General features: G+C 43.4%; 2 protein-coding genes across 2 annotated transcripts in view; one reads left to right on the plus strand and one right to left on the minus strand.

Moving 5' to 3' along the window:
- Positions 1–1,358, plus strand: part of KDM2B (lysine demethylase 2B) — a 115,904-nt gene extending 114,546 nt beyond the window's left edge. Inside the window, exon 22 of the mRNA XM_074159577.1 lies at positions 85–1,358. Coding sequence (XP_074015678.1) covers positions 85–266 — 182 coding nt within the window. The 3' untranslated portion in view covers positions 267–1,358. The remainder of the gene's footprint in view (positions 1–84) is intronic.
- Positions 904–11,631, minus strand: RNF34 (ring finger protein 34). The gene is made up of 6 exons (XM_074159578.1): positions 11,521–11,631; positions 7,551–7,769; positions 5,806–6,195; positions 5,423–5,479; positions 4,985–5,186; positions 904–3,504 (listed from the first exon to the last, which is right to left on the minus strand). The coding sequence occupies exons 1-6, from the start codon at positions 11,524–11,526 to the stop codon at positions 3,317–3,319; spliced, it is 1,062 nt and encodes a 353-aa protein (XP_074015679.1). The 5' UTR covers positions 11,527–11,631; the 3' UTR covers positions 904–3,316.
- Positions 11,632–14,634: the final 3,003 nt, after the last annotated feature.

The following is a 14,634-nucleotide window of genomic DNA, read 5'->3' on the forward strand; positions in this document are numbered from 1 at the left end:
ATGCTGGGGAACAAGCAGAGATGTGCTGTTAAATTTCTACCCCCCGTTTTTTTGTTTTGTTTTTTTTTTTTTTTCCCCTGGCAGACTGCAATAAGGTCACTGACCAGTGCCTGTCTTACTTCAAACGGTGTGGAAACATCTGCCAGATCGACCTGAGGTACTGCAAGCAAGTGACAAAAGAAGGCTGCGAGCAGTTCATAGCGGAGATGTCAGTAAGTGTTCAGTTTGGGCAAGTGGAAGAAAAACTCCTGCAAAAACTGAGTTAGTTAAAGGACACGTGTAAATACTGGGGCGGGGGCGGGGGGGAAGGGACTAAGAACACGTAGGGATTTTATTTTCAATTGGGAACTTGGAATATTGGAAAATGCCGCGATTTGGATTTTACAACTCTTGTCGAGGAGAGAACAACATGAAACTACCCACGTTAAGATTTTCAACTTGTGCCACTAATTCAGTCTACCTGGGATGTCCTGCACTGGCTCTTATGCAAATTCATAAGGCGACTGTTATTGATGATAATTGTTCACACCCGGAAGACGACTGATCTCCAAGAAATACTGTTATTTAAAGTACCACAGCATGTGCTTGGTAGTGTAAATTTGATTTCTGCTTTTCATTTCTTAAAACAACAACAACAACAAAAGTTGGTGTCATTCAAGTGGACCACGCACTGCATTTCTGCCTTCTTAACACGTTTTGTTTTGTTACATCTTACATTATGCAGAACTATTTTTGTACAAAAATTGTTTAAAAATTATTTATGCAATGTTTGAATGCATTACCAGTGTTTTGGTTTTGATTGCCAATTTTTATCTTTACTTATGGTAGGCGAGAACTTAACCTATACTTCGTAGACAGTATCTATCTACAAACGTGCCCAGGTCAGGAAAAAAGTAGGTTAATACTTTCAACTTAAAGCATGTTTTAATGGAAGTTTATATCCTGCTTTGTATACTTCAGAAGTGACATAAGCATGTTGTGGAAATAAGGTGTAAATTATAGTTGAAGTAAAACACTTTGCCAAGTTTTATCTGTATAGAAATCACCTTTTTTCTCAAAATTTTAAAAAAAAAAATTCCAATTTCAGCTTTTGCACATAGGAGGGTTTCACTCTGTAGCATGAGCTCTTGTACTCAATATAAAATTAATTTATACAGTGAGTCCAGCTGTAGAATAAATGGTCAAACGTAGTCTCTCTTTCTTTGAAGTGTGAGTTGAGTTCTCATTTAAGGTTTATAACATGGTTATTTCCTGATTGTAAAATTCTGCATTCATAAGTGCCATTGTTGTACGGTGTTGTTTTCGTAGACCTTCCTGATGCAGTTTTACCTTTGTTGAATTTGTATAAACAATTGTACAAAAACAGGCGCTGGCTCCGCGGGTTTCTGTTCTGTCGGGGGGGGTGGTTTGGGGGCACACTGCGTGCAGAGGTGACATCTGGGGTCCCAGTGTGGAGCAGGAGATGGTTGTAGCCTGGGTGCAAGTGGTACCTTCAGAGCACTCGAGCTGGTCCTTGGCCTGTGCCTTAAGTTGGCATATTCCAATACATTTTTACTGAGGAGGGAATAAAACACACATATATGCCTCCCTCAAGCTGGAATCTGCCCAGATTAGTCTCGAGGAACACTGACATCTCAAGAAGAGTATTGAAGCTTGAGCTGAGTAACCAACAGCACTCCCACAGCTGGTTAAGAAAAGAGACGGAGGCTGAGAAAGCCCATCACAAATCTTTATTAAGCTTGTGTGGCTAATGATCAGCATGGAAATAACATAGAGGGTATGTTTTTCTTCATTAGCTTACCCACTGAACAGAGACTCCAGGAATTAAGTACCATTAAAAAGTTACTTCTAAAAAATAAAGCCATTGAGAGGTTTGCTCCCTTCTGAAAAATAACCAGCAATGTCTCTAAGCTGTGCATTTTATTTTGAGGAGGAGCTACTTTCTCTTTTTCAAGCCAGCTTAATTTTTTCACAAAGAAGCCAAGAGCAGGTGTGACAGTGTAGCAGTGGTACGAGTTCTCGGGTGCTACAGCTGAGACAAAGTGGGAAATTAAAAGGGAAAGAAAGTGCAGCTCCATCGGTGAACCTGCTGAAAGGACAGAGCCCAACTTTCCTCACCTCTTGTATTTTACTGTGACCTTCATCAATCAGACACTGGCCCCAGAACAAGAGCTGTTCTTGCTGCTGTCTTCCCCACATTGTCCCCCCAGATACCCTGCAAGGACCCTTAGAATCCTTGCTCCAAGAGGGCCCTTGCCCCTGCTGCTGGCACAGAGCCCAGCTGGAAACTGGGCCAAGGGCTGGCAGCAACACAGGTCACCTGCAGCCAATGGGAAGCGTGGTCAATAGCTTGGTTAAAACAGCTGTGAACATGAGGGTTTAAACAAATACCATGTTTCCTTCCCCTTAACAAAACCCCTCCCCGTTTAAGGTTAGTAACACCCTACATTCCACATTAGCAGCAAGTAGTTTCATGACCCTGATTAGTATTCACAGTAATATCAGGTTGTCAGCACATGGCGTACAATCATCACACATAAGATTAATAGTTACAAGAAGCATGAGTGGATTAAGGACCATGAGAATATGGTTTCCTCTACCCCTTTTTAAAAAAATAGTTTATTCCTAAACTAAAAAACACTTAGTAATTGGTATTTGGACAGCACAGGGCTTTGCAGAGCCCTGCAAAGTGACAGCACTTTTTGTACAATGACAAATAATGGCCAAGACGGTACACGTGTAATGACAGACACTGAAGGAAGCAACCGGCATAAAATAGATTGCTTAAGGGCTTCTGTGCAGGTACAGTTAATGGCAGTGCTTTCTACAGTCATAGTTTATACTGTTAACACTGTTGCAGGGACAGTGTCAGAACAGTTACATTCTATAATTACATAAGAGCTGAATATTCAACTGATAAATTCGTTGCTTCTAACGCGCTAGACGTAACACTAGCATGGTCAAGCAGAGGTGTTTTCTGACCGCTTGCCGAGTACTGAATGCGCTAAGGAATGAGAGGTGATATTCTTCAGAAGAGAGCAAGAGCTGCTGTAAACAGTTTGACTCGAACAGTTTGTAGGTTTATAAGGTAAGTCAAGTCAGGCAGCGCTATTACTGTACACACAGGCATCGCGTTGCGCCGCCCAACCGTGGGACTCAGTACGCTGTAGAAAAACGTTTCACAAACTTCTAGATCCGGATGATCAAAACGCTGTGTTTATTGGGAACTAAAAAGCTGACATACGCCCCAAGGTCGGGCACTCCTGCCCACAGCCATCCTGGAAAGGTGACTGTAAAATCCATTTTTGGTCTGGGTTTAAGATTTGAACACGTGCACGGCCCGTACTACGTACTGTCGGCAGATGGGGCACTCGCTCATCCTCTTGCCGCACTTGGTGCAAGTGACCATGTGGCCGCACTCCAGCAGGACGCAGTCGATCACCGCGTCCATGCAGATCCGACACAGGTTGTCGTCGTTGTCGTTCAGCTGCATCTTCTCACCCTCTGAAACAGAAAGGGACATCAGGCATCCAGGGCCTGGGAAACCTGTGAAGTTCTAGCCCAGGCAAAGACTAAAACACACGGAGTGCTAATGTAGCATGAAGTAGTTCTGCTCCATGTCCACAATAGTTTTTCTAACCCAGAGCTAAGAATTAATCTATATTCCTTCAAAAAAACAAAACCAAAACACAACAACAACAACAACAACAACAAAAACCCCAAAGAAACAAGAACCAGAAAATCCCCAAGGGCACATCCAATATGTGGCTTCATTCTTTAAACTCAGACACCGTTTTCAATTCAGAACATAACGACTGTAAAATAACGCACTGGATTAAAATTCAGAGCCTGTTGGTTTTCCATGGCTGAGCTTACTTCCTTTGGCTTCTGCCACTTTCCTCAGAAGATGAAACACGATAATAATAAAGCAGACTTAGAAGCAGAAGCCTTAAGTAGGCTGTAAAGGCGGCAGAACCGAACAAAACCTGTCGAGTTTCACTGCAAATAGACAACATCCCCCATCAATAACCGAATGTTCTGTCAGACCACTTTTAAAAAAAACCCACGATCGTAAGTTTAAAGCTTGGTCATAAACTAGAACTGAAATCAAACTGAGGGTTTCACTTAAGCCATGTTTTGACATCACTAACAGTCCCTCACCTTCACAATCCTTCTCCACCCCAGTTAGCTGATGGTTTTACAACCGATTATCACAGTCCCGGCGGTGTATGTGTTGGCACAACCTGGCTGTGCCGTGGCCCAGGGCTATTCAGTTTTGGAGCCACCACTATCCCCTGTTCCTTACAGCCTGGCTGCTGGACGCAGGAATGATGAGCCAGGCAGGCATTTTTCAAGCTGGCAGTGACATCAAAAAGTTTCTCCTCAGCTTGTACGTTATGCACAGGAAGGGGTCTGTGGATGTACTACAGTCACACAAGTGAAAGGCTCCAATTGTTGAGTGTAATAGAGGGCAGAAGAGCACTTGTCACTGAGCTGCAGCCACAGAACCACCTTACCATGAAAACATGGACTGAGACCAAACCACTTGAACTTGGACTTTTGCCACTGCAGCTTTTAATTCTGTACCGCAGTAAAAGACCTGAATTGCTTTGGTCTGTTGACAGCTCCTGAAGCTCCCTCAGTAATGCCCTGTGAAACCTAATAAAGGAGGTGGAGGTGCCAAGTTTCATGTTCTCTGAGGAACTGGTTCTCGGTTGTGCAATTTTACCTTCACCCTGAAAGCTGAGCTCTCCGAGCTTTGGAAAAAAGTCACAAAAAACCAGCGCAATCCTAGAAAGCTTCATTTACTCACTAGAGCCGTGTCCAACTACTGTAGGTGCAGCTTGAATTGTTAAAACACACTTTCCAGTTGTTCCAGTTGAACAGAGCAGGTTAGATACCAAGTCCTTCCGAGCAGAACAAGCTACTGGAAACCAGAAAATAAGTACTCTCTTAAGAAAGTCAGAATTAAATATAAACCTACGTGTCTTGTGGTTTTCTTCACTCTCTCTGTATAGTCTGCTGACTTTTTCCACAAGTTCCCATTTTTCGCAGCATCCTGAGTAGTTGACAAAATTACAGGCGAGTATTTCCTTCAGCTGCCGAACACTCAACCCTTCAATGTCTTCCAGACTTGAAATATCGGACAAAGATGCCCTCGCTCGTTTTCTGGACAATCCAGGGGTCTGAAACAGATCAACTCCATGTTTTTAACTGTCCCAGTGAGTTCAGAGCACCACATCTGTTGCTACGTTAAGCTGCAGCAGCTTGGCTAAGTTTTATTATTTTTAAAGTAAGTACTTGCAGATATGCATTGCTAATTCTGAAAGAACTATAGTGTGATAGTAAATGTTGACAGAGATCTAAACACTTTAAGGTGTCACATGCCAAAAATTCATTCTTCGGATAGTTCATCTCTCACCTGCTCTTCTGCACTTTCTTCTTCTTCATTATTTATGGAAGATGTTTCCGTTTGTCCCTGTGTACAAAATGAAACCAATCAGGATTTAAAAAAAAAAAATAATATCCCTTCTAAAACATTTTCCTTTGTACAGAACCCATCACAGATGACAATGACATTTTGAAGTTTCAGTTGCTACTCTTTATTACTGATTTAGGTCACCTCTATCATCTAAACTAGTAATCTTATCTAGTAATCTTCTCTTCTCAGGTGAGAGATACAAAAAGCATTTTTCCTGCTACCCTGAACTGCACCAATTGGCATCTTATTTTGAAGCGATGCATACCTATAAAAAAAAAAATTAAAAAGCTATGCTATACCATAACACATGTTAATTATTGTACCCGTAAAGGTGTTCCGTTTCCTGTGCTTCCCCTTCTGTTTGCAAGTTCTCCTTGAGACGACACCGATACAGACATAGAAAATGGATGAGTAAAAAACCCCGAAGTCTGTGACCGTGACGAATGCAAACTACTAGCGTCCATGTCCTCCTCCGAACCTAATCCATGATGGCACAGCACAAGATCCACCAAGTCTTCTTTCTCTCTGCAAGTATCTGTAGGTATGTTTCTGAGAATCAGATACTGACGCAGATCCTTTACTTTCAATCTCATTAACTGAGGGCGCTGAAAGGCTGTTTCTTGCAGCAAGTGACAAGTGGAACATCTTCTGAGATTCTCTTGTAAGACAGAACAAACTGAGCAAAAATCCTTCTTGCAGTCACAGCACACATGCTAAGGAGAAAGAGAAAATAAATAATCATTCAGCTGTATGTCACAGAAAACAGGTTATTCTCCGCTCTTTCCTTCTCCAGGCTACATAATTTAACTCAGTCTTTCTATCATCAGTTTTGACATATGTAATTTTTAGGATTTAAGTCTAGAAAACTGTCCTGTCAAATAGTTTTGCAGATGTGCCAAGGCTTTTGTAGCACTACTGTCAGCTGATACGAGGTTTCAGTGAAAAAACATTATGAATTAAAAAAATGAATAAAGTACTTAAGTTGTCGTTCAGCCAATAAACGAAACTGAAAGCCAGACAATTTTACGGAATGTTAAAATACTTTTGAATATACTAAGCATCACTGCTCTTTTCACATGTGCAAACCCCAGCATAATTACCAAACTTTAAAGAACATACTTCTTCCTCAATTGATTCAAAGTAGGCCTTAAATGTGACGAATCACGTGGTAGATAAATTCTCCCAAACACCCAGATGTCATTCCTGAAGAGAGCTTTGTTCAAAAGACTCACTACAATTTACAAAAGCTGGAACAGGCAAGACTTTCAGCAGCAATTTTAAATGGTCATCTCATCCGCTGAGAACAAATCCAAACTCTTCAAGTTTTTCAGGATTTTAGTAAACTAATACTAGCTTCAGAAATCATCTCTATGCAACACTTAATTCAACCAAGTCTTTGCCATGAGAACAACAAGACACATAGGAAGGGGGAAACTGAACACACAAACTGAAGAAAGAGGCTTCATGTTTATCCAAACGAGCTGCAGAGAATTAGGTCACTGACTGGACAAAATAATGATGCCAGACAGAAATAATATTAACAATCTCAGTGTTATTTATCTGCATTAACCCACCAACCTGCCTCCAAATGGAGCAAGATGCTGTTGGAGTGCAGTAGCATTTAACAGAACTAACCCTGGTCAGGAAACAGAATTGCCCAAGTGTTTAACAGGAAGAAGCTGTGATACTGTATTGTGAGTTTTTAGCCTCTCCATCATCCAGCTTGTTCATTCCAGTACCCAACCACTTCCTTTGGTATCATCTTCAAAACCAGATTTGTTTTAATGTTCAAGATTCTGAAGGTAAAACACATATCTTACAAATTACAATCCACTAATTTTTAGGTCAGACCAGATCCAATGTGTCGCCGATTAATGAATGTCAGACCTCTTAACTTCTAATCCTGTCTGACATTAATTTCCTGTGACCTCAGAGTAAGACACTTACTCCCTCCCTGGCTATCTGCCTCGAGTTTCCTTATCTAAGGAAAAATACACATTCATCTCCCAGTATGCCTACGGATTAGCTCATATGAATAAAAATATTATGTAGTAGGAAATATACTTACTTTTTTCCTAAAAACTGAAAAGGAAAGTCCACAGGCTTTGCAAACGATGTTAGCGCCTGCCGCAGCTGGAGACTGATATGCTGAGAAATCTGTATTTGGCGCGAATCTGAAGGGGCCAGCACCTCCCCCAAAGCCAGCCTGCTGGCCACGGACAGCCCCAGTACCCATGACTTCATTCAGCAATCCACAGCAGGAAGCCCACATGGAAGTAGCTCCCGCCTGAAAACATTCACAAAGCAAAAAAAAAAAAAAAAAAAGAAAATTAATATCTGAAAGTCTACATCAGATGTGACTTGCTACTGAAAAGCTACTTCACTCCATCTGTCATCATCCCAAAAGCATGTGGTATGAATTCCCAGAGCACCAGGAATTCTGTACACTAACATCTGTAACAGCCCAATAATCTCCGCTTCCCAGCTGCAAACCAAAGTAGGTAAGATTTGCTTCTGAGAGGCTCATGCAGGCACAAGGAGCTCACTTTCATAACTCCTCTTCTAGCAGAGTTCCGCACAAAAAGGGTAAGGAATTTGAGGAGGTAACGCAAGAGCAGAGCAAAGAAGGAAGAGACTAACAGCCAGCCATAGGTGAGGGGCAAAACCTGAAATGATGACAGGCAGCAATAAAACAATTTATCATAATTAGTGCAGAGCTGTCCCCAGCAGGATCTTCTCCAGAACTAATCCAGCTCTTATATGACTCACAATAAAACTCCAAAAAAAAAAAAAAAAAAAAAAAAACACCGCTTCTGGGTTTTCAAGCTTGAAAGTAACAAACCAATCTTCATTAGAAACTAGTTATGGTCTAGTGTCTCTGAAAGAGAAATGTTTTTCAAGACCCCTCTGAACCTGGTGTTTTGTTGTCTTACAAAATGTCTAACAACAAAATTTTTAAAAAAACCTCTACATGAACTTATTCTATACTGACTGGATTTCAGTTATGAGTCATACAATTTAATCTTAAAACACTACAAACATTCTAAATACATAAATAAATTGCTACTTTTTATCCTTGAAAGCCTTTAGCACAAGATTCTCTATCAAAAAGTGCATATTCTACTTAAAGTTGGAATTTGGACTCCAAGTTGTTCAGGTCACATGTTTAATCACTGTCATGTGGCTCACTCAAACCTACTGCAAAAAAAAAAGAAAGGGAAACAGAATCAACAGAATCACATCACGTTCTTTCTAAAAGGAAGTTAGTGGTAAAACTTCCTTTAAACATAATTTTCATACTACTTTTTTTTTTAATTATGCTGGTTAAAGCTGTTCTGCTCTTCTTTCCAGGGCAGCATGTTTTTTTTCCAAAGCACAAAGACATAAAATAATTGCTTTCGAGACTTGCAGTTCTTGCTGTAAAACCTAAACCAACCAGAACACGCACTTCAGGTCACTAATGACGGTGCTTTAATTCCTGTAGTAACTAGACTAATTTCTATATTAAATTGCACATTTACCCTGAACCAAACACAGTCCTGTTACGTGTGTGGGAACTTAACACAATAATTGGGGATACGTCAGAACTTTCAAACCTCCTTTCAAACCACTGAGCACAAAAGGTAAGAAAAGAGCTTAGAGAAAAGCTGTGAGAAACACCACCATTGGGCTAAACATGTTCTACACACCACCTTCATGTAGGTGCCGTAAGAATGGAACATCAAAAGCATCTCTGCAACCCACACAAACCTGGGACTTCACTTTTACTGTTGTAAGCTGACATTAAAAGTGTTGCAATAAAGAGAAATATTGAACGCAGTCGGTCATTTTGCTTCTAAGCTGTACAACATGTAACACTGTGTGCAGTTACATCATCAAATGTATATGCAACAAACTCACTAGTCTAATTTTACAGGTATTTCAAAAGCAAAATTCATCTCAGGCATAACAAGAAACCTCCATGCTGTGGGCACCCCACACATAGGGAAAAATCTTCCTAAGCTTCCTGCGACGGGAGTTGGGGAGGAATGAACTCCAGTGGCCCTTCCCTGACCGCCAGCCGAGACCCTGCCAGCCCCAGCACGTGGCGGCACTCACAGATACACCCCACACCTGGAGCCTGTCTGATCTGTAATCAGACTGTCCTGACAATCGTTACACTATCATCAAACTAGGACTTGTTTTCTGCTTTTCAATAATAAAGAGTGGAAAGAGATCAATGTTAATTTTTCCTATACAAAACAAGTTATGCACAATTATCCTAGTTTATTAGGCAAGAGTAATTAACTTTTCAGAAATACATTCTGAAAACCAATGACCTAATCCAAGAGAGTTCCAAGTTTTAAAACTTTGGACTTCTGAAAAAATTTTTTTCTTAAGGGATATTTGTCAGTTGCAGAAACATTACTCTAATTCTTCACGTATTTGTAAAAACTTATGAGCTAGCTTTATACTTAAAAGATTTTACAATACCCACATACAAATAACAGAAAAATAAAACAACGAACCAAAAGGGTCTGTCAAGAATTCAAGCTTGTTTCGTTATATGACTGTGGTCTTTTCAGGGGGTCACAGCAGCAGCAGGACACACAACTAAAAAGACATAGTTGCTACCACAATCCTTGTCTGATAGTTTAACACTTGCTTCTTAGACTTATTTTATTCAAGAGCCAGTAACAACTGCTCACACATCACTGTCAACACTAAATAAATACATACTTAGGAAATTTTTGTTACCCATTTTGGATATATGACCATTAGTATAAAACAGAAAATCTCTTTACGCTTATTGCTAAGCATTCAGTCACTTTAAGGTGAAAGGTAAGGCAACGTGAGCACCATTAATTTTCTCCTTAACCTGGGTCAGCTGTGGATTCTTTCTATGCACTAGTGTCATTAACCCATAATTGAATTACAGTGTCTAGCCTCTTCATACTACTAAAAGAAATTAGACCCTGCTGAAAAGCACCAACACGACACAAATGAGATACACTAAAACACTCACCCCTTTAAGAATTAGTTAAAATTTTGCCAATCTCTGCACCAGAAGCCTTTCCAACTACACCACTCACCACTTCCATATTCTCTTCTCACGAGCTGCCATCAGCTATCTTCCCTCTCCATACCTTACTTTCATACTATAGGGGCAAAATAGGCGCGTTTGAACGTCTCTCTCTTGTTTTTTGCTTTAAGGGTGTTTAGTAAACTGATGAGAATCTCACCTCATAAAGACACCCACCCCAAGCAGCTGGGAGGCTCTATGCTGCTCCTTCTACACCTGTGCAAGCAGGGTGTGCTATCAAAGCCGGCAGACCAAGAGGAAAGCAGCAGAACGAACTGTAATTTTTTTTTTTTTTTTTTTTAGCTGAAATTTCATCTTCACACCCACCCTGAGATCAAGCAAAGCTTTCTCAAGAGATCAAGCACTCCCCGGAACCCGCCGAACTCAGAGATCCCCAGTCACCACAACGCTCAGCTCCGACCCGAAGGCACCACGGCAACCTCGGACGCGAAGAAGCGCCTTCGGGGAGCGGATCCTGCGGCCGTCCGGAGCCGGCCCTCCCCGCCAGCCCCTGCCGTACCCCCTCGCACACCGGCCCGGCGGGAGTTGGCTCCCAACCACCGCCCCCCTCACAGGCCCAACCTCCGCGTACTGCCGCGGGCCCGGCTCCGTCCGCTTCGGAGCCCTGCCAGCCCTTCAGCCGCCGCCGGCGGGGATCGACCGCCGCCGGTGTGTGGAGACGGGAGCGGGCGCCCGCCTCGGGCGGCGGCACCAGGCCCTGACCGGCTGCTGAGTCAGTGGAGGGCGCCGGGGCTGCTCGGCAAGGCGGTCCCCCGTCCCTCGGTAACGGGGCAGGCCCGGGAAGGAACGGCGACAGCGGCCACGGCCGGGCCCGGCGGCCTGAGGCGAGGAGGGAGGGGCAGCGCGGCCCGTCCCACCGGGGTCCCAGCCCTGTCACGCGCCGGTTCGCCCCCCTCCTCCCTTCCCACAGCGAGGGGAAAGACGCTCTCCCCGCCGTCGGAACGTCCCCCTTCACCTTCATGGCCGCTTCACCGCCGCCACTCGCGCTCCAGCGCCGTCCGCCGTCGCCTCAACCGGGCGCCGTCCGCGCGGCGACCCCCGGCGCCGACCGCCCCCCCCACCCCCCACGACGGGACCCCGCCCTGCGCGGCGGGCCGCCTCACGGAGGGCGGGCCTTCCCGCCCCGCCCAATCCCATTGGCTGTCCCGCCGCCGACAGCGAGCGGGCGGAGCCAATGGGAAGAGAGGAAGCGGCTGTGTGTTGGCGCGGGCGGAGGTTCGACGGGCACGGAACGGGGGGGGGGAGGGCGTGAAAATACCCCTCAAACAGGGAAAGACGAGGCCACTGGCAGCTGTAAGTGCGTAAATAGTGATGTCACTGAAACAAGAGAGAACTTTTACCTCATGTTTTTGGGTGGTTTTGGTTTTTTCCCCTGTGTAGAGCGGCGCCGGGTGCTGCCTGGCCTTCAAGGCGGCCGTCACCGCCCCAGGGCTGGGGGTGACTCTGGCACTCACCAGAAGCCAGGGATTGTAGCACCTCTGCGTACAAGGCGGGGTCTGTCACAAAGAGAATTAAAAGCCTCGGTGCTGTATGCAAAAGGCCAAGGTGACCATTATTCCACCAAGGTGGTAATTTTTGAATAGTGGAAAATAAGGTTTATTATTTAAAAATCCAGTTCCAGCTAGCTTCTAGATGCTATTATTATTTTCTCTCTGCTGTGAGCGGGATATCTATAAAACATAATAATCACAGGTTGTAGGAACTGAAAGTTTTCATTATTTACATTAAAGAAAATTACATTAAAGAAGCCTCAACAGTACAACTCCAAGCAAGTCTTCATGAAAGCTCCACATAAGAGCACACAGGGCCAAGAGCAAAGGAGGCCTTTGCCAAAAAGAGGAACAGACAAAAGAGGCTGAAAATAAATTTTGACCACAAATGAAATTCGCCCGTACAAAAGGTTGCGTGCAATCTTCACTAATTTCTGCAGGAAGGACCTATTTTTGGAGCAAGTCAAGATACAAGAGCTGAGTCCAAAAAAGAATAATCAGTATGTAATTGCCACGAGAAGGGCACAGTCTTGGCAGCTTCAGCATCAAGAGCAGCTACTTCGTGCAGCCCAACTTCTGGATTTGCACTGACACGATATCTTCATTCAAAATCAGGCCATCTCTTTTTGGAAATGCTTATGCTCCTTGACAAGCTTTTGATGTGCTATAAACTTTTGCTTTAATAAAAAATGTCTTTTTTTTTTTTCCCCAATAATAGCTTGCGATTTTAGTCATAGCAACTGAAAAGACAGTAGAAAAACCTTGTGAATACAATGTTGGAACAAGCAGTGGCACATTTCCCGTATTTCTCATGCAAGAGATTGCCTTAATACACCTTAAGAAATAACGGTAGAGTTTGATTTTTAAAAACTTCGTGTCACCTGAAGTCTGTTGGTTCGGAGAGTCCCCCTTGAAGAACCAAATTATACACATATTTTTGTTACTAATCTTACACTAGAACAGGAGAGCTCCTCATGCAGTCGCTGTGAGCGGGGTAAAAGCTCTGTCCCATAGACGAGCCAAACTGAGCAAAACCTGAATTTTTTCCCTTTAGCTCTGCGAAGGACTTGCCAGCAAGAAATCCTCCCAAACACAGATGTTTTAGGGAGTAACGTGGGCCTGACAGAGCTGAGATCTGGTGACTGTGCTGGCAGCTGCAGTTGCCTCTCCCACCTTCGTTTGGACGGAACTTGATGAATCACTTTCGTAACATGTGATTTGAGATCACTTTTAGAGCATTAGCCTCTCTAAATTGAAACCACCTAGTTTTTAAACAAGGAACTTTAACTCCGCCGGCTACTCTGTGGCTGAAAAGTAGCATTTGCAGGGGTTCTATTAATAAAAGCCTTGCCCTCGCCGAGCCTTCAGGATTGTGCCAAAGAAGCATTAAAAGATTTAGATCTGTTAATGCTGGATGTCACATTTACTTCTGCCGTGAAATAACAAGCGGCGATGACTCGCTGCGGCTCGGTAATCCCCCAAGGCCTCACACGTCACGAGAGAGTGAGGTAGAGAAGTGATTCTTACCAAGAATAGTAATTTGTTTTAAATGTAACAATTTGCAGAATTTTACAGTAAAGTTCAAAAAAAAAAAAAAGTTAATCTCTGGGCTTTATTTGGGAATTTCAGGTTGGATACTAATACCTATGGGAAGAATCATTATATATTCACTTTTCATCCCGGTACTTTTCATCAAAGTACGTGCTGTACTTTGGAATTACCTTTGAGAAGGTTTTCAGATCACGGGGACTTGGTTCGACAGACCCAGTGCTGCACGGAAACGCACGGATCCCCAGCCCCAGCCGGTGGCATCCCACGCTTCTTAAGCTCAGGCACGTTACTCAGGGGTGTCAGCCTATTTTGGGGAAGATACAAGATGACTTTTTCAGTCGCATTACCTAATCTTGAAATTAATGAGACCAAAACCAACTCTTGCTGCTTATTTATTTAGAGGGCTGGTTTTCAGGCGGGCCAGTTTATTTTAAATATGCTTAAAAAGCATGTTCTGAATGTTCTCTGCACCGAGGGCTGCCAGCAGCGTTCGCACGTTGGCTTCGGAGCCTCGCACAGAAATGTCAGAACCAGATGTCTGTCGTTTCCTTTTTCCTCCAAGTTCTGCACCCGCTGGCTGCAGCCCGGCCTTGATTTTATCTCCCCCCGTCCCCCGCCCAGCCACGCCACCCTTTCCGTGTTTCCGCCCAAACCTTCGTACTTTATTTTCAGGAACTGTCAGTAAATCGACCTTTATAACATAACAGCTGCAGTTATTCCCTGGGGTTTATATTCGGGGATAGTTCAATGAGTGTTTAGTTCATTGAGGGCTGGGAAGCTATCATTAATTATGCCAGCAGCAGCTAAATACAACATTAAGTTTCTTGAATGTAAATGTATTCTAGAAAATTACTCCACGCCTGATTTGCCTCCTCCTCCTCCTCCTCTCTCCACCCCCAGCCATGAATCAGGAGCAACTCAGCTGAAATCCCCGGGGACACGCAGATGTATAACAATATTGAGTTTTGTTTCGCTCTCACTTGCAAAAATGAGAACTATTATAATAATTGGAGTATTTACTTTGGGAA

Source organism: Numenius arquata, chromosome 16, assembly GCF_964106895.1.
Source record: "Numenius arquata chromosome 16, bNumArq3.hap1.1, whole genome shotgun sequence".
NCBI lineage: Eukaryota > Metazoa > Chordata > Aves > Charadriiformes > Scolopacidae > Numenius > Numenius arquata.

Coding starts and splice junctions, on each gene's coding strand:
- RNF34 (XM_074159578.1), bottom strand. Junction 6,196..7,550: donor TTTCAGTTTTTAGGAAAAAA/GTAAGTATATTT, acceptor CTTTCTCCTTAG/CATGTGTGCTGTGACTGCAA. Junction 5,480..5,805: donor GAAACGGAACACCTTTACGG/GTACAATAATTA, acceptor TTTTGTACACAG/GGACAAACGGAAACATCTTC.